Source organism: Notothenia rossii (genome assembly GCF_949606895.1).
Source record: "Notothenia rossii genome assembly, chromosome: 12".
NCBI lineage: Eukaryota > Metazoa > Chordata > Actinopteri > Perciformes > Nototheniidae > Notothenia > Notothenia rossii.
The window spans coordinates 22,290,241-22,311,010 of record NC_136911.1 but is presented as its reverse complement, the minus strand read 5'-3'; the positions used below and the strand labels follow the sequence as shown (position 1 = coordinate 22,311,010).

Sequence of the window (20,770 nt, the reverse complement as noted above, 5' to 3'; positions counted from 1 at the left end):
GGTTTCTGGGAGTTTGTTCAAGATATTTAGACACTCTAAATCAGGGGGGTCAAACTCAATTACATCACGGGCTACATTAGCATTATGGTTACACTCAAAGGGCCGGTTGTAACTATATAAATCTGCAGTACCAGTCAAAAGTTTGGACACAACTTCTTAATTTTAATAATTTTCTACATTGTAGATTAATACTAAATACATCAAACCTATAAAAGAACACAGGGAATTATCTAGTAAACAAAAAATTGTTAAAAAAATCCAGAATATGATTTATATTTTAGATTGTTCAAATTAGCCCCCTTTTGCCTTGATGACAGCTTTGCAAACTCTTGGCTTCTCAATATATATATATATATACATATGTAATATATATTAAATAATGTATTATATTACATTATTGCCTCTGCATTGGATAATTATCAGTTCTCTTAATAACTTCGTAAATAACTACGTCTGAAAAGCCGAAGTCTAGGGCAAATCACTGAAAGTAAATATTCAACCGTTACACCAATTGTATATAATATTCTTTGCAAGCTCTTGCGGACCACATAAAATGAGGTCGCGGGCCGGATTTGGCCCCCGGGCCCTGAGTTTGACACCCCTGCTCTAAATAATAATGAACACGCCACCAAATGCAGATTAAAACTAAAAGCCTGTTTTGAAAATGTGAGAAGTAGAATTACAATCTACTTAAGTACAGAAACGAGGTATTTGTACTTCACTTCTTCCCACCTCCACATCCTGTTTGCAGTAAAGAGAAGGAATGACCCCCTGCTTCTTCTTAATCTTTTTGGCGGGGGTCTCATATTGTTCTCCGAGAGGCCTTCGTTTGGGCCAATTGGGCTCAAATCTCAGGACCTTTTCTTGTTCATTCTCCCCCCAATATCAGCTCTAATCTCTTCCTCTTGTTCCGATGTTTGTTTCCTGCTGATGTAACAGAATTTAAGCCCATTTTCCTCAAATGTCCCTCCCTCTTAATCCGCCTGACCCTCTATCTAACCTGCTCTGTCTGCAGCCGATATCAAGGCAGCATTGTGATATTGCACAAAATGAACTTAACCTCAGCTATAATCCCATCGCCACATCCTGCATGTGTCGCAAGAGTATAAAGAGATATGTATAACTTTTAGAGGAATGATGAGGGGCTGCTTCAGAAACTTTATTTACAAGAGACATTTGATAAAAAAAATATAACAAGTGAAAAGTGACATTTAAAAGGTCCAAGCTGTACAACAGCAGGAGAAATTGCAAGTTGGCCACAGTAAAGAAACGATTGCATCCTTTTTTCGATGCATTTTTAACGTAATTGCCTATTTAACGCTTGCTGATTCAGCACTTTTTTAAATATAACTGGACGTACCAGCGTGCACTAAGCAAAAAGAGGCAGGGCAACTTTACAAGGGCTCTTGTGCAAACATTGTGAAATCTAGATACGCTGAAGAGGGTTGAGCCATAAATGGTTCTGTCACTGTTTAACTAGGCAGCAATTGGCACAGATACAATCTTGTGTGTGTGTGTGTCTCATGGCACTTATGGCTTTAACCTTTCCCTACAACCATATTGGCGAGTAGACAGACACAAACACGTTGACGAAATACCATCTTTTTCTTGGCAGCTGCAAAGCTAGGACTCAATATTTTTCAGATAGCTTGAGGAGACAAAAAAGTCTTTCTAGTTTTTGACAACATCTTTTAATTAGGGAGGAGAATCTTATTAGGTTGTCATTTTTACCCTGCCGCTCGGAGCGAAAGGGTAAAAATGACAACCTAATAAGATGTACACCTGTTCAGACACTTTGAGAGGTGCTATCTGTTTGGGCTATTAGAGCGTCCTTTCGTCTTAGATGCAGGAATGCTAGGCTTTAGATAACATTCTGCACTTTAACTCTATTTGATGGACACATAGAGCTTATGAAAACAACCATCATATCTGTCAGTATTCGATATAAGGTGCGCAGATATACTAAGTAACCGCAGAACAGACGTTAGAGAATAAAGTGGTATTTTCTTGCATTTGAAGCTGCACTTTTGTCATGTTTCAAATATGAATCCGTTCCCATGTAAGGGATTGTGCCAAGAGCATTGCTTTGTATTCATAGGATAGTCAATAGTGGCTGTCAGATGTACACAAAGCTGGAGGAGATATTTTGTAAACAGAGGTTCAGTTTTTGGCTAACCTCTGATCGGTTCTCCTCAGTGCAATCAATCTAATTTTGAGGAAACATTTTTATGAATATTATACCACGATTATAAGTAGAGATGTCCCGATCCGATCACGTGATCGGGGATCGGAGCCGATCACGTGATTTTGAAAAGATCGGAATCGGGGGGGGAAAAAAATCGGGGATCGGAATTTTTCTTTTTTTTGTATTCAATGTTACAAAACAAAAATGACCATGTTCAAGTCTTAAAGTCATCCTGAGGCCTTAGTTTTGGTTTCAAATGACACAACATCATGTATGTGTTGCTTCTTTGGGGCTTGTTTTCATAGACCTGCTTATTTCTCTCAAATCTGGCAACAGAGTGGGCAGGGCGCAGTGTCTAATTGTAGCAGTAAGCTAACGAGTACTGAAAAGCTTTATTTTGTTTTGATCCAATGCTGCACAACTGAACTGATCCAATGCTGCTGTGAAAGAAAGAAGCTATATCCATGTTGGATAGAATATCCAATTTAAATAAAAAAATAACCTTAAGGGACAACTTGAATGCTTTTTTTTCTCTTAATGCATTGCATAAAGATCGGATCGGGAAAAATCGGTATCGGCAAATTGTCAAAATCAAATGATCGGAATCGGATCGGGAGCAAAAAAAGCTGATCGGGACATCCCTAATTATAAGGAGGCCCTCGTCTTTTTTGCACTGCCATTATGTACACAGCAGCATAGCTCATGCAGCCAGCTATTTAAATGTTGACACAGTTCCAGCATGGCAGGCCATCGAGGCGCTGTGTGCATTTCCACCAGACAGGCTGCCCTCATTATTAGAAGCTTATGAACACGGTGCAAACAAAGAGAGGAAGTCAAACTCAAACCATATGCGTCTCAAAGCTTGTCTCGTGTGTTTATTTTTCTAGCTTTTACCCCTCTGTGTTGTCTCCAAGCAGAGGCATGTTCTGCACACAAATACAGACGCTCTTGATAAAGTCGATGTATTTTAAGCATATTTTAAGTCTTATTAAATCAGTTTGGGATTGGCGAGTCGTGCCTTTTGGCTTGATTCGTTCCCATGAGGCTGTGCTGGAGCAGTCAGAGATGTGAGGCTATTCAACGCTCCAGAGAAATTCCTGCAGAAGAATTCAATGTTTCTCTTTGTTTGTGTAGGCAGCTCTGATAGTGGAAGTGATTAGGGTTTGATGAGGGTCTGCAGGGGCTCTGTGCTTCTTAGATGTCATATTAGTTTTCTTGCTTGGTCAGACTTGTTATATATTATGGGCTGTGTTGCTTTCACTGACAACTCTCTTTCCTTCCCCTTTGTTATCCAAGCTTTTGTTACTACTGTTTGAGCGGTTGTTGATTTCCAGTACACACACACACACACACACACACACACACACACACACACACACGTATTAATCTTTGCTGTATTAATCTGTAGTAAATAAAGGCAACACACACAAAAAAAAGTGTCAGACTGAACTGCATTGGGTTTCGACTTGTCTTCTATGTAGGTGTAACCCGTGAGTCATACCTGGAAGGAACAATAGCTTGTTTGTTTGACAGCAACAGAGGGTTTGGACAGGAAGGCAGATTAATTAGATTCAGTCCTGCATGAGACGCTTCTCAGCTCAGTGTTATCATAACCAGCATTTCACATATTCATGGTCTATATCCCTGTTGACATACTGCATTTCAGGTGTGCTAGCTATCAGAGAAATGTTTAAACAAATGCAAAATGAACTCAAACTTGGAATAAATATTCGTTTTAAGTTAACTGGATACTAGATACAGTATCTATCTAAGTAAATGCTAGCATTACTGTTAGCCACAATAAGCTACTGGGTAGTTTGCATTGTTAAAAGTTTACATGTGTCTGTTGTGCTAGCTAGCACAGAGACATTTTTACTTATGTAAAATTAAATCAAGCCTTGAATTAATAAACGTAATATATTGTAGTAATTTTTGCAGGTTTTTCCTCTAAGAATTCAGAAGTTTTAAGTTAAATCAGTACCTGATACAGTATCTAATGTAAATGCTTACATTAGCTACTGTTAGCCAACATAAGCTCATGTAAAGTTGCCACAAGTCCACATGTTCTTGCATCAAAAAACTCTATGCCCCTGAGCATAAGGTTATCAAAATGACTCAATGGGTTACATGACAGCAGTACACTATCTAAACCAGGGGTGTCAAACTCAATTTCATCGCGGGCCACATTGGAATTATGGTTGCACTCAAAGGGCCGGTTGTAACTTTGAGACTATATAAATATTGAATATATATAAAATGATGTATTACAGTATATTACATTATTGCCTCTGCATTGGATTAAAAGTGAGATTTGGGGGGGGAAAGCAACGTTTGGAAAAAAAAATGTAACTGAGAAAAAGTACAATTCTAAGAAAAAAGGCATATTTTGAAGAAAGAAAGTCAAATTCTGATAAAAAAAAAAGGCATATTTTGGGAAAAACTGTCAAATTCTGATAAAAAAAAGTCAAATTTGAGATGCATTGTGGGACATGTAGTTTATGGGCAACATGCTTCTGTAAATCGGCATATAACCGTATGATAAACATATTATATTCTTTGCAAGCTCTTGAGGGGCCACATGAAATTAAGTCACGGGCCGGATTTGGCCCCCGGGCCTTGAGTTTGACACCCCTGATCTAAACCATAACTTAGCTAAAATAAGCTAACGCTAGCTACAGCAGGCTACTATAGCGTCGTATAAGTGTTGTGTGATGAGTTTTTTTTTGCTGCTTATCAGTTCAACTTTGCACTTGCATAAGGAAGACAGCGTAGTGTATTTTTTTTTAAATCACAGTCTCACTTTCAGTACAACCATACATGCCAACCTTTCCAAATCCAAAAGAGGTAGGTTTGCACGCGGCAAATGTGCTCGCCCAAATTAGGTAATCAGAATAAATGGAACCCCAGTAATCACATGTATAAACCATGTATTTAACATATAGCATCATTTTATGCATTTTTCAGAAAAAGTGGTAGTTTGGTAAACAGTGACATCAACGACATGTCTGTAAAATGCCCGAAAAGTGAAAGAATGGGAGATAAATATCCCAAATCTCCACATTTTATTATATTTGTAATTGTTTCTGGTCCTCTTTCAGTTGAGACAGTGTAGATGAAGGATGTGTCAGGATGTAGAACTCTTGTGTGAACATTGGATAAAGCCAGGTTCATATTCTTGTTTCATGTTGTTCACATATTAGAGTCAAAGGTTTGCACAGAGCGAAATATCTTTGTGTTGCGCGATATATCAGAAAATACTGCATTAAAAAAGTCATTTCCTGCATTTTTCTACTGATAAAGTGTGATATAAATAATGGACAGGCTTTCAGATTGCTGTAGTTCACTAAACAGAGACATTAACGACATGTTTGGTGCTGAAAATGTCAGAAAAAGTGAAAGAATGGGAGATAAATATCCCAAAATCTCAACATTTTATTTTTGGTGTGTTTGTGGTCCTCTTTCAGTTGAGACACTGGTGAATGATGCTTCAGGAAAAGACCAAACACTGATGTCTTTCAGTCGCCAACATGTGTTTGAGACACTGATATTAACTGGGAAACCCTGCAGGACTCAAATGCCTCGTCTCTGTTACCTTAAACTCATTTGGGAGTGATTACCCATCAGCCCCGGGGGTAACGCTGCCTTTCCTCTGCAGAGGAAAGGCAGCGTTACCCTCGGTCCGCACGTTGTTTCTCTTTCAGAAACACAGGAGACTGTTGGTATGATGCGATCACAGACACGCTGCAAACGGTGTCCACCAAAAGTCGAGTCCAGTGTCTATGGAGTCTCATTTTTATTTGTTATAGTTTGGGAAGATTGAAAATCGGTAGGGAAAGCCAGCTAAGTCGGTAGGCGGTAGAAACATGTCAAAAGCAGTAGACTACCGCCCAAAAGTCTCACGGCATTTCGTGTTAAAGTCACAAAATTAAACTATTGATTTGTGTATTGGTAGTATGTTTCGTGCCTGCACCAAATAAGAAGGAAAAAAAAAGATTTTAAAAAATACAGATTTCAGTATTCTGAGGCTCTGAGCTCCTTTTCTTTTCCTAATAAACGGCAAAAAGTCAGACATTATACAATTTTAAATAAAAACAAGAAATTCAGTAAGAAAATGTTTTTATGAACCCCACAGCTTCTGGTCTTCCACGACCCGACCGGACAAAAAGACGTGTTGCAGGCACGAAACATACTACCAATAGAAATACATATTTTAAAATCGTTCTGTGTGACACGAAAAAAAGGGGACTATCGCTTTGGTGAACACGAATCAATAGATTAAATGTCGTGACTATAACACAAAATGTCGTGAGACTGGGTTGCATGTATAGTTGCCACAAGTCCACATGTTTTTGCATCTAAAAACTCAATGCACCAGCAAGATAATGCTTCTTTTTCTGAGTACAAGGTTATCAAAATGACTGAATGGGTTACATGGCAGTATACTATCTAAACCATAACTTAGCTAAATAAGCTAACCCTAGCTACAGCAGGCTACTATAGCGTGGTATAAGTGTTGTGTCATAAGGTTTGTTTTGCTGCTTATCAGTTCAACGTTGCACTTGCATAAGGAAGACGGCGTAGTGTATTTTTTTTTAAATCAGTCTCACTTTCAGTTGCCTAGCCACAAATAAGGAAGCAAAGATTCTTACGAAGATAATTGCCAAGAAATGTGATCGAAACTTGTTTTACTTGACACATCGGGTGGTTCACCACACAAACCAGATTTCCTTTTACTTCATCTATGTACATGTAAAGGTTTCACCTCGTTGTTTGTAGTGTTACCACAGCCTGAGCACTCGTATAACCCGGAAAGCCACTGCAGTTAAATGAGGTTTATTGCACACAAGCCTCCAAGGGTCCTTTATGGGTGTTTGTGCAAAAAACAGCGTCCCAAATATGCTGACTGTTTGAATAGATAGATGTGGTTGAAAATTAACCAAAGTACCTCTTACATGTGACCTATTTATAAAAGCACCAATCGTATCTCAAAGACAGCAATCACAGTTTTGTTTGAAGTTGAAAAAAGTAAATTCACTTTAGGAATACAGAATAAATAGTATACCGTTCATGTATTATAATATTGTTTTTATAAAAGCCTGTGTGCATAATAGGGCTGTCCCGAATACCATTTTTCGGGCTCCGGATATTCGGTAGTAATAAGCAGCGAATATTCGATGCGGAGATTAGTCATTTTTTTTCAAAAAGGTTTCATAACACGCTCCGAATCCTAGACACCTGACAATACGCTGTTAAACAGAAGCGCAGAAAGAGCATACTATTACGATTTATATTTATTTATTGTCTCAGTACTCGCATACATTAAAAATAAATGTGTCCTCTGTAGGGTAACTGTAGGGTCTGCTGTATTGTTGAGGATGTTGATGGCTGGGATGCACCTATGGACACAAGTTATTATTAGGCTGAGCTACTCAACTTTATGCCGTTGCCCCAGATGTTCCCACATTACTCCTATTATTTTCACTATTCGGATAAAATTTAAAAAACTAATATAAAAACACAATTCGCTTGCTTGCAACTATTTTCCAAGCAAAGTAAGTGCACGTTTTTATCATGTGTAACGTTACTGTTTAAACGGCGGATAAAGCAGCTTCACCATGGCAACTTGACAACAGCTAAACTAAGCTAGGCTACTACTTACAGCATCCGGTGACTTTTCAGAGTGGTTGTGCCACCGTGGTAGGCCAGTTTCTTGTCGCATATTTGGCACACTGCCTTCTTCTTACCGTCGTCCAATTTAAAATGGTCCCACACAGCTGAAGTCTTCGGCATTTTGTGGGTGAAACGAGGTGAAGCGTGCCGTTTGCTTTCGTGACTGTGAGTGAACGCGATGTCAGGAGCACAGGCTGAGATTGTATATATTTCCGCATTTTAACAGTGCAATTCAAAAGTATAAATATAGTATAAGAATATGGTAATTTGCTTTTATTAATAGCATACATTTAGAAAAAATAAAAAATAAATTTGAAAAACAAAATATTCTTATGAAAAAAAATAAAAAAACGAATATCCGAATAATGAAATCGAAACCCGAATAGTTGGCCAACGAACGAATATTCAAATAGTCGAATATTCGGGTACAGCCCTAGTGCATAAGATCCAGGACTTTGAGTGAAATGTTATCCTGTGTATCTGGGGATTGTAGCTTTGTGAGTAACTATTTTCTGCTTCTGGAGAAATTGCTGACGAGCAGAGTTTCTTTGAAAAGCAACAGTGTAAACCGAGTTGTTTTTGTTTCAAGGCCACTTCAGTCAAGAAATACAGAATATATACAAAATAAACAGTAGCTGAAGCCCTCAAGCTGGCAGAAATATGCAGTCGGGTTTATCGGAGAGACCTAAAAATAAAGGATTTTTTACTTTTCATACTCAAAGGTAACTCAAAGTGCTTCACAAACCAAACACACTCAATTTACAATAACTAAAAACAATACTTATATCAGAGTAACACATAGCTTTGTGATTACATAGAACACGCATGACCGAATAAAACAAGAATAAAATAATAATGAAATACAAGAATGATAACACGGTGTTGAAGGTTGTGTATGTGTTTATACATTTACTGCAAGATTCATAATAAGATACAACAAACCTTTCTCATGGGTGATGTTCCAGTTATAATCTTCAACAGCAGCTTCATGATCTTCCTCTCTTTCTCCTGGGACTCATAGACCTCCACCTAAAACCTAAAAACAGCCATAGAACATGCAGGACTGATCAAAGCAAGAATACAAATAATTGTAAAATATTATTTTTAGTTAGTTTGTCTATCTTTATTATGTGTGATGCACATTTTCTGTGAAATGTCTATGTGAAGCACTTTGGACTAACAGCTTGCTTTTGTGCTTCTACAGATGCACAGTGAGATGGTGCATGCTGTTCGTGATGGGCCTCACCCTCTGAGACAGCCCCCCATGGGCCCCCCCGCTCACCACCCCATGCAGGGAGCACTCCCCCCGGCACCCCACTCCATGCCCCCGTCCCCCTCCAGAATCCCCTTCGGCCCGCGACAGGGCCCCACACCTGGAAGCGCCACCATCCCAAGAGAGCGTCTTCCTAACGCCAGTCCCCGCTCCATCTCCCCGTGTCCCAGCGCCATCCTGGAGAGAAGGGACGTCAAACCGGATGAAGACAGAGGGAGTAAAAGCCACAGTTTGTCCAGGGGCAACGAGGGCTTGTACGCGGATCCATACTTGCTCCAAGATGGCAGGATGGCTCACGGACCGCACCCCAATCCTGGTTCTGATGTGCCAGATCATGGCATGGGGGGATTTCACAGAGCCTCCATCCGCTCCACAGGCTCTTACAGCGGGCCGAGTCCCACAGACAGTATGGAGCATCCCTCCCTCTACAGGCAGAAGTCCAGAAACAGCCAGCTTCCAACTCTGGGATCCAAGACTCCTCCGCCATCCCCGCACCGCATGGCTGAGGTACGGATGATTGACATCCATGGAGGACATCCTCATGGCCCGCCTCCTCATGGGATGCCTATTCATGGCATGCCACCTCATGGGATGCCTCCTCATGGGATGCCTCCTCACGGCATGCCACCTCATGGGATGCCCCCTCATGGGATGCCACCTCATGGGATGCCTCCTCATGGCGTTCCACCTCATGGGATGCCACCTCATGGGATGCCTCCTCATGGGATGCCTCCTCATGGCGTTCCACCTCATGGGATGCCTCCTCATGGCGTTCCTCCTCATGGCGTTCCCATGGAGAGAAGCTCACCTGTGCGCCAGTCGTTCAGGAAGGAGGAAGTGTCAGGAACCAAGCCTCGAAACAACATGGGATCCCCTGTGGTGTCCGACATCCAGGGCCACCTGCAGGGGCCAATCCCACCTGCCAATGAGCACCACACACGGTAAGGAGGACGAACAGGCTGGTTAAATATAATGTTATTTAGACGTCGCATGGGAGCATGGACTAACTCTGCATCCCAGATTCATCCTAACAACGAGCTGCTGACTGTCCCATCATCCAAAACTATAACCCAGCGTGTGTTGAGCGTCAGGTTCTGCAGACATGATTATGCATCAGTGCGGTTTGTGTGTATAACAAGTTCTGCTTATCTGACCCTTGTTTTCACAGTCTCTGTTGGTTATTACAGAATGTGTAGACCCAGACGTAGCTGCAACCACTGAAACCGTATAGCATCTGGAGACCCCATTAATCCACTGTATATTATTCTGTTACTCTGTGGCTATTGTTCTAACAACAAACCCACTGCAGACGCTTCGGTACCTGGGTTCGGTTTATCCAGTCTGACTGAGAGCACATAAACATAGAAAGATGGATTGTTGCCACTTAGCAGGACAAACGTGGGTTTAACTAAAGGCAGGCTATTTGCTTACCTAGGAAAACCAAAGAAAATATTGACCAGGGTTGAATAAGTATTTTAAATGGCTCAATCAGTCAACGCGATCAGGCCGGACCACCTGGGCAGCCGATGCCCTGGGAGAAGAAAGTGTTGGAGTTTGAGTGGGAAAGTACTGTACTTACCTTTCTAAATAAACATAGTCCCAACATGTGAAATATGCTGAGGTCCGGCCGACCTTTTGTCTGTCCAACCACACCGAGTCCTCAGCTGACCGCCTGTCCTTCCTCAAGATAAACAATCTAAGCTTTCCAACCTGTAGGCTCACCAAGCAATCTGGGTGTTAGTTCTACTCTTCATCCCTCTGGTGTTTGGCTTTCTTTAGGCAGTGTATTTATCCAATTGTCCACTCATGGTCTTCAGGGCGACCACCACTTGTGACAAACACTCGTTTTATTTAAAAAACAAAATGACCCCGTCTCGACCTCAGGGCTTTTCTCTCATCTTAAGTCTGATTGTGGAAAGACTCAAGTCAAGGGGTGCTGCATTGTTGTGATTCAGACACTATTTACTTGATCAATATTTACTCGGGGCATAATTGCAAATCAATTCCACTTTGTTATCCTTTTAAAATAACAAATCACATTTAATTGATTTAGCTGTGCCTCCATTTCCATTCTGGGCTGATATTTGCTCTGGTGGCAGCTGTGATACCAAATAGGTCCTCAGTGATAAAAGTAGAATTTTCTGATGTTTCTGCAGAGTGCGAATGAAGGCTATGGAGCAACAGATTGCCAGCTTGACTGGTCTTGTTCAGCATGCACTTTTAAAGGAGCCAAACACTAGTGGCAGCAAGGAGCTACTAAGGTAAGCATCAACAGCATAGGAACGAGTGAAGCTTCAGGAGAAAACAGCGAGAAAGTATTCCCTCTATAACGGCCATAGGAGGTTAGATAGGTCAAGAGGAACTAGGTCTTAATAGGATAACTGTGTTTGGTTTATCTGGCTGCATTTCAACTATTTGCATCTTCTCTGTAGAGATGTGTTAATGTTTGCTGATGAAGCTTGTTAACATCATTTTAACCTCTCTTGTTTGTCTTTCCCATCAATCTTTGTTGTGTTTGTTCTTACTAATACAAAACTCCAAATGCTGATTTATTTGTGTGTGTGTGTTGCCACCAAATTCCTGCTCTTATAAATGTTTCTCTCGGCTGCAGTGAGCGACCCTCGAAGACTTCGTCTCCGGCTCACAGCGCACACAGCTCAGGTTAGCATCTTGATCATTATTCTATTTCATGACTGTTGTTTGTCCTAAGCGCCTTTGTGTCCTGTGCAGACACGCCCACACACCGGAGTCAACCAACAGTCTGTGTTCTGCCCTTACAGCGCGTATCCCTATGCGCTAGCTAGACAGTTAGCTAACATTTAAAAGTCCTCCAATAAAAATGTAAGGTTTTCTTTCTTGATTTTACTGTTCTTCTTTTACTTTGTAAAACTGTAACAATACAGAAATAAAACACATAAGTATGCAGACTTTACATAACATATAAGTAGCACTGTACAAACGACACACGTACTACGATTAGTAATTAGCTATCATTAGCATCACTAATAGCACAGATCACCATTAGCTAAATTAGCACACATTAAACTAGCTTCAGACCAAAAGTTACAAACTTCAAACATTCTGCACATAACACATCCAAATTGCACATGAATAACTCACAGACAAATAGTCCAAGGCTCAAGCCTCACAGACACGAACACAGTTTACATGACGTCTCTGCTCCATGTGTTGATCTCCGTGCTCGTACAAAGATCCTCGCAAAGCAGAGAGCGCTCACTCTGACACGCCCCCAGCAAACCAACAAACCCAAGGAGCGCCCAAAAAACACGTCCCAACTCCATAAACATAGAAATAGGCAGCACAGTCTGCAATGAACAGGGAAAACCAAGTAGGGCTTCTTTGCTTTTCATTACAATCCCTTCCCCTGTACACCCAGTTTAATAGAGCAGAGCTAACACAAGCTCCTTAAAGCGCTACTTAAAGCAAGACGCTATTACTCCTTATCCTGCCAAGATCTCTGCTCTCTAGGGGTCTGTGGCCAGATCAACGCTTGATTTAAAAAAGACCTGCAACCTCCCCACGAGCAGAACGAACACACAACATTATTCACAGAGCTAATCTCTCTTCTCGTGACACGCGTAATGTGTAGCTTTCACAGGGCTTTACTTCATGTCATGTTGTGCTTGGAGCAAACATCATAACAGTTACAGTGAGGGCTTTGATTCCTGCTGACGTCAAACATGATGGACACTGTGTCCCTGAACACTCGCAGCAGTGTTCACTGTAACCTGTCCTTCAGGTCTAGGCAGCTGTCAGGGACTGTGTAAGGAATATGTTGTGAAAAGAGTTTTGGGATTACAAAGACAAAAGATTGTTCTTCTACTACACCAACAGAGGGAGAGTCAGAGGAGCTTAGAGTGCTTTCTGAACATGCCCTGACCTTTTCTGTAACTCACTTTACTTTAATGGACCCCATGTTTCTGAAGGCAACGGATTGGTTCTCTCAAATTACAAAACAAATATTTTGACGCCACTGGTGTTACAAAGCCAAGCACGTAGTATTGGTTGCATTCACCCACGCTGAATGACTTTTCATTTGTGGTTCTCACAGCATCAGTGTTTCCCATACATTGATTTATTTGTGACGGGCCGCCACAATTAAATATCGTCCGCCACAAATTGATGTCATAAAAAATATATATATATTATTATTATTATAATTATTATAATTATTATTATTATTATAATTATTATAATTATTATAATTATTATTAATATTATTATTATTATTATTATTTTAATTATTATTAATTTTTTTATTATTATTATTTTATTTTTTTTGTTGGTAGTCTAATGGATTACTAGTGTGCCCTTGAGCAAGGCACTTAAGCCCTCGGTTACTCCAGGGAGAATGTCCCTGTGATTGGTCATTGTAAATCGCTTTGGAATAAGGCGTCTGCTAAAACTGCTCAACTCCGGTGTGTTTCGCCCCCACAAATAGAATCAAATTCTGTGGGAAACACTGCAGCATTGAAAGCTAGTAGTGTGTTGTATGGGTTTGTGTGCATGTAAATGGTGTGCAATGGCTAAAATCCCCAAGGTTCAAGGTTCTTTATTGTCAAACTAACGTAGCTACAGAGTAATTATGTCGTTGAAAATCTTAGGTCACAGGCTTCTCCAACAATGCAACACAATAATACAGATAAGCAGACAATATTAAAACAACATTAAAATATACTATATTAAAAGTAATTCAAAAAGAAAAATAGTTTTAAAAAAAAAGTGGAATAGTGCAATACGAGTCTATGTACAAGTTATTGGAATGATATATTAGATAATAGATAATGACTAAGTAGCAGTTGAATGTTATGAGCAGTCTTATTGCCAGCGGGATGAAGCTGTCTCTGAATCTGGTTGTTTTTGTCCGGATGCTGTCCCATGTTCCCTTCATGCTTTTTGAACATTAAAGCTTGGAAACATGTCACAGTAGAGACACTAACGAACCTGAAAACACACATAATATGTTCTCTCGCAATTACATTTCTCCGTTTAGGGATGCTCACCCAAAAGCACAAATATCGCTTGCTAGGTTTCCATGGTTTCATCTTCTCCTCCATCTCTAGCGAAATGCCGAAAAATCAGATGACAGGCATCTCAGAGGTGCTGCCTCTTATTGAGCAGGAGGAAAAACACAGCCTCAGAGAGTTCAGGCAATCATTACCGAACATTAGGATTACTCAGAGCCGAGTGTTGCCAGGGAGAATGTGTTTGCAGACATGCGGGATCTAACCAGTCATTTGTCAAGTGAAGTCAGACAGAGTGAGGGTTTGGAAGCGAACAACTCCACCCCCCCCTCAGGGAGGACATATTTCTTCTTTTATCGCTTCACTTTTCTTAAAGGTCCCATGTCATGGCCATTTCCACTGATCATAATTCCATTGTTGAGGTCTACTAGAATACATTTATATTGTGCAATTTTCCAAACTCACTTTGGTTTCTCAAACAGCATCTCTGTAAACTACGTGTATTCACTGAATTTCACTCTCTGCCTTTAACGGCTCGTTGTAGCTCCAATAGCTCCAGCCCCCCCCCTCCCTGTGAGCACAGTGTGCTCTGATTGGTCGGGACGTTGTGAATCGTGCTGAGCTCCGTGGAGGTGTGGTTTCCTTTAGCGATACACAGCGAAACTCACCCTGAGCACACACAAACACTCACAGCCGAAGTAAAAACAAAAAGTGTGGCTTGATATTGAGTAAGATAAAGGTTGATAAACGCTGTGAGAATGGGTCTGCAGAGAGAATGGGTCTGCAGAGAGAATGGGTCTGCAGAGAGAATTTCACCACGATCCCAACTGTCTGTTATCAGCCTGCAGCCAGGGAGGAGAGATCAGCAGAGCTGCCTGCACTGAGTGTGTGTGTGAGGAAGTCTGTGGATTGGTCAATTTGGACCAATCAGCGTAAGAAGCTCTTTGTTTGTCCCCCATGCAGGCGGTTCCCCTGTCTTGGCTCCAAAGAGTGGCGCTCCTCCATCTAACAGGAGCCCGGTTCCCATCAAAGCCAACCTCCAGCAGTTCAGGAAGAATGTTTCTGACCTCAGGATGCAACTCCATCAGATGAGACAGCAACAGGCAAGACCTCTTTCTGCTTTTAATACATTTCCAAGTGTGTCCGTAGCAGGTTTATGGAGTAAAGGACGACAGGATTACGTAAAAAGCAAACCCTTACAGTACTCCCTTCTTTACTCTTAGATTTATTTGCATTGCATTTGAAATTAAGGTCCATAAGTAACGGAAAGTAATCAGGTTACTCCCCCCCCCCCCCCCCCCAGGCTCTATATGTTGAGTGGTAGATCAGGTCTTTCTAATATCTCTTTCCCACTGTCTTCACCCCCTCAGCTCCAGAACCAGGAGGCACTGCGGGTCCAGCTGAGGCGCGCCGAGCAGGAAATCAGTGTGAAACTTGCCGAGGCCATGCGGGGTCTGGAGGATCCGGTGCAGAGGCAGAGAGCGCTGGTAGAAGAAGACCGGCACAAGTACCTGGGCCTGGAGGAGCGAGTGCTCTCACAACTCGGGTACGTTTGCCCAAATCCCCTCTTAGCCGTGTTTTATATAAATAAACACAGCTGTTTCAAAGTCAACTTTAATGTCAATCTTTCAGTTGGTGTGTACAGACAGAGAGATCGAAATACCGTTTCCCACAATCCTGAATAAAAAACTACGAATATATCTATATATAAAAACATGTATACACATATGTATAAGCTATCCTATATATACATACAGTACATATACATTAAGACATAAATAAAAGCACAACAATCAAAATAACAGTCACTTCAATATCTTGAAATGTACATTAGTTCAAGACTGTCCATAGCAGCGTACAAAGTGTAGTTTGCGTCCATTACCGAATGCTTATTGTTGAATATTAGAGATTATTTAGTAAACCCACGTCAAGGTGTTTCGTTTTATAGGAAATCCCCAAAAGGCTTCATTTCAGCAGCTTACCTGTGTCTCTGTTTGAGAAGCCAACGCCCTGCGAACGACAGGTTCATACAGGAGAGCACCGTCTCTACCCTGCTCTTACTTTCATTCTCTCGCGTCACGTTGCCAGCAGGGAGCAGTCATTTAATCTTCCATTATTTGATTTACATGCAAAGTCTAAGAGTGTTGTGTTGCTAGACAGTGGTGAACATATGCTCCAATAAACACTATGTGCTCGTGGATTCTGAGGAATGAACAGGCAGAAGTCGGTGGATTAAATTCTCGATTACTCTTGGTATGCAGCCAGCTGTGAGTCAGCAGAATACGGCTTGGCTTTAACACCAGGGGGAGGAGGCGTTGTGAAAAACCACTGCGCAGTATATCAATCATGACCTGTAGGGGCACATGTTGTAGGATCTGTGTACCTCTGTCGCAACAACAAAAAGGATTAGTATTTTAAAGGTCCCATGTCACGGCCATTTCTACTGATCATAATTCCATTGTTGAGGTCTACTAGAATAGATTTACATTGTTCAATGTTCCAAACTCACATTGGTTTCTCAAACAGCATCTCTGTATAGTATGTGTATTCACTCGCTGTCCTAAACGGCTTGTTGGAGCTCCTGCCCCCCCCCCCTCCCTGTGAGCCCATGGTGTGCTCTGATTGGTCGGGACGTTGCGAGGCTCGCTGCTCAGTGAGCTGGCTTACTGGTGTGGTTTCCGGTTCGGCAATACAGCGAGACAGCACGAAACTCATCCTGAGCACACACACTCACACACACACACACACACACACACACACACACACACACACACACACACACACACACACACACACACACACACACACACTAAGAAACAGGTTTATAACGCTGTGAGAATGGGTCTGCAGAGAGCATTTCTCCACCATCCCAACTCGTCTATTACCAACCAGGGAGCTCTATGGAAGTCAATGGGACTCCTTGTTAGTTTAAAATGTACGCTAAAGGTCCTGGTGTGTGAGGAGCTCCGTGGATTGGTCCATTTGTTTCTAGAAACAAATGGAAACAGAGAAATGTCCAACGAGGCGTTCTGGGGCAGCACAGACAGGTCTTCTCTGTGTTAGAGCTTTACTCTCTGCAGGGTGTACTTTGAGGGTTTGTGACTCTGCAGACCGTTCACATGCAGAGAAACCTTCATAACACACAAGGGGACGGGTAAGAACCAGAAAAGCATGACATGGGACCTTTAAATAATAAAACTGCTACTACTTGTATTAGTTTGCGTATAATCCAAGGACAGAAAATACTTTAAAAAGTGAGGGATAATCATTTTATAGACGAGAGCCAAAATACATGTCTTCTTCTGCCGTTCCCTTTAATGTTGACTTCCTGAAAACCACAGCGGACTTTAAATCATCCAGACTTTTTTTCTCCTTAGCAACGGTCTGTTAGCGAAAAAGATCAACCTCTGGAATGTGGGAATTGTCCAATCAGAGTCGAGTATTCAACTAAGCCGTTTAATCTTAAGTATTTCATGAGGGTTTCTGGAAATGCTGACACACAAAGACAGACGTGCTGTATCTGTTTTTGTCTGAGAGAGGTTTGATTAAAAAAACAGTTTCCTTGTGTCCTCATGTGGAATTTCCCGTCATCCTTTTTATCACCAACAAGCCTTGGCATAGCAGGGCATTTCACACTCTTATTACTTTTCCATTCCCTTTGAGTTGTTTCTCAAGGGTTACAATGAAACACCATCCAACCCTGCACACAATGTTATCATTCAGCATGTGGAGTCGCCATCTTCCTCTGTGAGGAAATAAACCCATATTCAGTGTGTAAGCAGTCACGGTTGTGGGATTACATCCAATCTAGACTAAGCAATCGACAGCACATACACAGGAAAGGGTTCAGTGGGGATGCTTATTGTCTGTGGTGATCCTTGAACTATTTAAAATATGATTTACTTTTTTAGTTTTTAATGGATCTTGTCCCGAGGTCTGCTTTCACCTTTGTCCCATCAGTTTCACCGCATGACCTTTTTGAATAGATAAATGATGGTGTCCTGCCCCCTGGTGTTTGTAAATGTAAATACACTGTTAGAAGTAGTGTGAAAAGCATACTTGCCAACCTTGAGACCTCAGGAATCGGGAGCATTTCAAAACCACCGTGGTGGGGGGGGGGGTGGGTGCTGGTGGATCGCCGGAGCTGTATTAGATTAACATTAACATGCCTATTGTAGAGTAGAGTTGTCGATTCTTGTTCTGTGACTATCTGCCTCACCCTCTCAGTTGCGCGCGCTACTAAAGAGACGTGTTACCATGGAAACCAAACAATGGTTTAGCTGTATTAAAGTCTGAGCGGAAACAGTCCTGAGTAAATCTGATTTCGTCAGAAATCGGGAGAAATGCGGGAGAAATATGACCCCGGGAGGAAACCGGGAGAGGGCAATGAAATCGGGAGTCTCCCGCGAAAATTGGGAGGGTTGAGAAGTATGGTGGAAAGTCATGTCAGAATAAAAGGAAAATATATATATTAAAACATTTAATCATGGTTTTCCTTTTCCATTGTTTTCTGCAGTTGCTGTTTCTGCTTCCAAGAGACCAAACTAACTGACAGCTTGTTGTGTGCTCCATGCTCTCAAATCCAACAGTTGCTGTCCTTATTCATTGTGTGTTATTCTCTGCAGAGATCTGGAGCAGTACGTGGGCTCTCTGCAGAACGACTCGGCGGAGGCGGCACAGAGAGTCGTGACCCTGAAGGACGTGGAGGAGGGAGCGGTGACTCTGAGGAAGGTCGGAGAGTCTCTGGCGGGGCTCAAAGGTAATAATAATAAATAATAATAATACGTTTATTTTTAGGGGGCGCCTTTCATAACACCCAAGGACACCTTACAGGGTTACAAATGTACAATTAACATTTACACATGTTTTACAATTTTACCTTACAAATTAAAACAGTGGATTTAGTGAAGTATCAGCCGGGGTAAGACAAACAACAGGAAATGGACTACAAAAGGACACAGGGTACAGATTATAAAGAAAATGCCAGTTTGAACAGGTGGGTTTTGAATGTTGTCATGGAATCAGACTGTCGGATGTGTAGTGGCAGGGAGTTCCAGAGTCTGGGAGCCGAGCAGCTGAAAGCTCGAGCACCCATTGTTTTGAGGCGAGAGCTTGGGACGGTGAGAAGTCCTACGGAGGAAGAGCGGAGGGTGCAGGAGGTGGGGGTGTACTCCTGAAGTAGCTCTGTGATGTACATGGGGGCTAGGTTATGGACAGCTTGGTATATGAGTAGAATGTTTTTGTAGTCAATACGGTAGCGTACAGGAAGCCAGTGTAGCTGAGTGAGAGTGGGGGTGATGTGGTCAGATGAGTTGGTGCGGGGGATGACCCGGGCAGCAGAGTTCTGGATTATTTGCAGTCTATTGAGGAGCTTGATGGGAAGGCCAGTCAGAAGTGCATAGCAGTCATCAATGAGTGGATCAGGATTTCACTGCTGGCTTGGGACAGAGATGGGCGGAGTCTTGAGATGTTCCGAAGATGAAAGACCACAACTAATATGAAGGATGTATCAAATGTGGACAGAGAATCAAACTGTCATATTTGATGTCGTCAGTCAGTCACACAGAGAGCGTACAGTCTGCAGAGTGAAGGACCAAGAGTAGAGTTTGGGATATTTAAACACAGAGAGAGGAGAAAGGGAGGGGGGAAGCTTGGAGCATTCTGGAAGTTCAGGGAGATAGGGGGGCCGTATCTATATTGAAGGTCATACGGTTGGTGCACATAGAGTGTAACTAACAACACTGCAACAAATCTTCTTAATAAGGAATGTTCCCAAGCTTAGCTAAGAAGTGTGAGAAGTAGTAAATATAGATAAACATTAGCAAATAAGAATCACACAATTATATTATTGAAGTATAAAACAATATTTTGCCAATCGGGCTGGGGTATATCCAAATAGTTTTCCTGCTATATGTTAAAATTAAAATACAGTATATCATCAGATGTTACATGTAAGCAAAGACACGGTCGAATAGTGAAAGCATGAAAGTATTTTCCACTTTCATGGTTAACATACGACCACATTTTGATATGCATGTATGATCTTTAATTGACTAATTTTAGTTGCTTTTAATTAAAGATACCTCTTAATTGTCGAGACAGGTAACGAAACAACTAATATTCATAAGACTCGGTACAATATTATGTACAAGCCAAGAATAGGACTGGGGAATAATGAAATAATGTTTGGGCTAAATTAACCCTAAGAACCGTTAATCATCAGATGTTAAATGTATGCAAAGACACGGTCGAATAGTTAACCCAGTAAAGTACTTTCCACATTTTGATATGCATGTATGATAACAAAGACTTTAATGAACACATTTTAGTAGCTTTTAATTAAAGATACCTCTAAATTGTTGAGACAGAGACATAGTAAGAGAATGCATGGATTTATAAACAAAAATAAAAATGTACTCATGTGTAAAACCTACCATAAAAGTGTAATTTCTTTGAAGTGTAATATTCCCTTATAGACGATGTTTTCCCGTGTGTGTCCTCAGGAGAGTTTCCATCCCTGCAGACCAGGATGCGCTCGGTGCTCAGGGTGGAGGTGGATGCGGTGAAGTTTCTGAAGGAGGAGCCTCACAAACTGGACAGCATGCTGAAGAGAGTCAAGAGCCTGACCGACACACTCAGCGGCCTGAGGAGGTGAGA

General features: G+C 41.5%; 1 protein-coding gene across 15 annotated transcripts in view; it reads left to right on the top strand.

The window, feature by feature from the left end:
• The window catches only part of kiaa1217 (KIAA1217 ortholog), a 131,282-nt gene that overhangs the window by 95,977 nt on the left and 14,535 nt on the right, over nt 1-20,770 (top strand). For 14 of the 15 annotated variants that reach the window (XM_079661439.1, XM_079661441.1, XM_079661434.1 and 11 more), the window contains 7 exons: nt 9,060-10,069; nt 11,285-11,389; nt 11,740-11,789; nt 15,077-15,216; nt 15,484-15,659; nt 18,739-18,872; nt 20,617-20,764. In XM_079661439.1, the coding sequence (XP_079517565.1) occupies nt 9,060-10,069; nt 11,285-11,389; nt 11,740-11,789; nt 15,077-15,216; nt 15,484-15,659; nt 18,739-18,872; nt 20,617-20,764 (1,763 nt within the window). The remainder of the gene's footprint in view (nt 1-9,059; nt 10,070-11,284; nt 11,390-11,739; nt 11,790-15,076; nt 15,217-15,483; nt 15,660-18,738; nt 18,873-20,616; nt 20,765-20,770) is intronic. The other variant, XM_079661437.1, reaches the window with a different exon arrangement.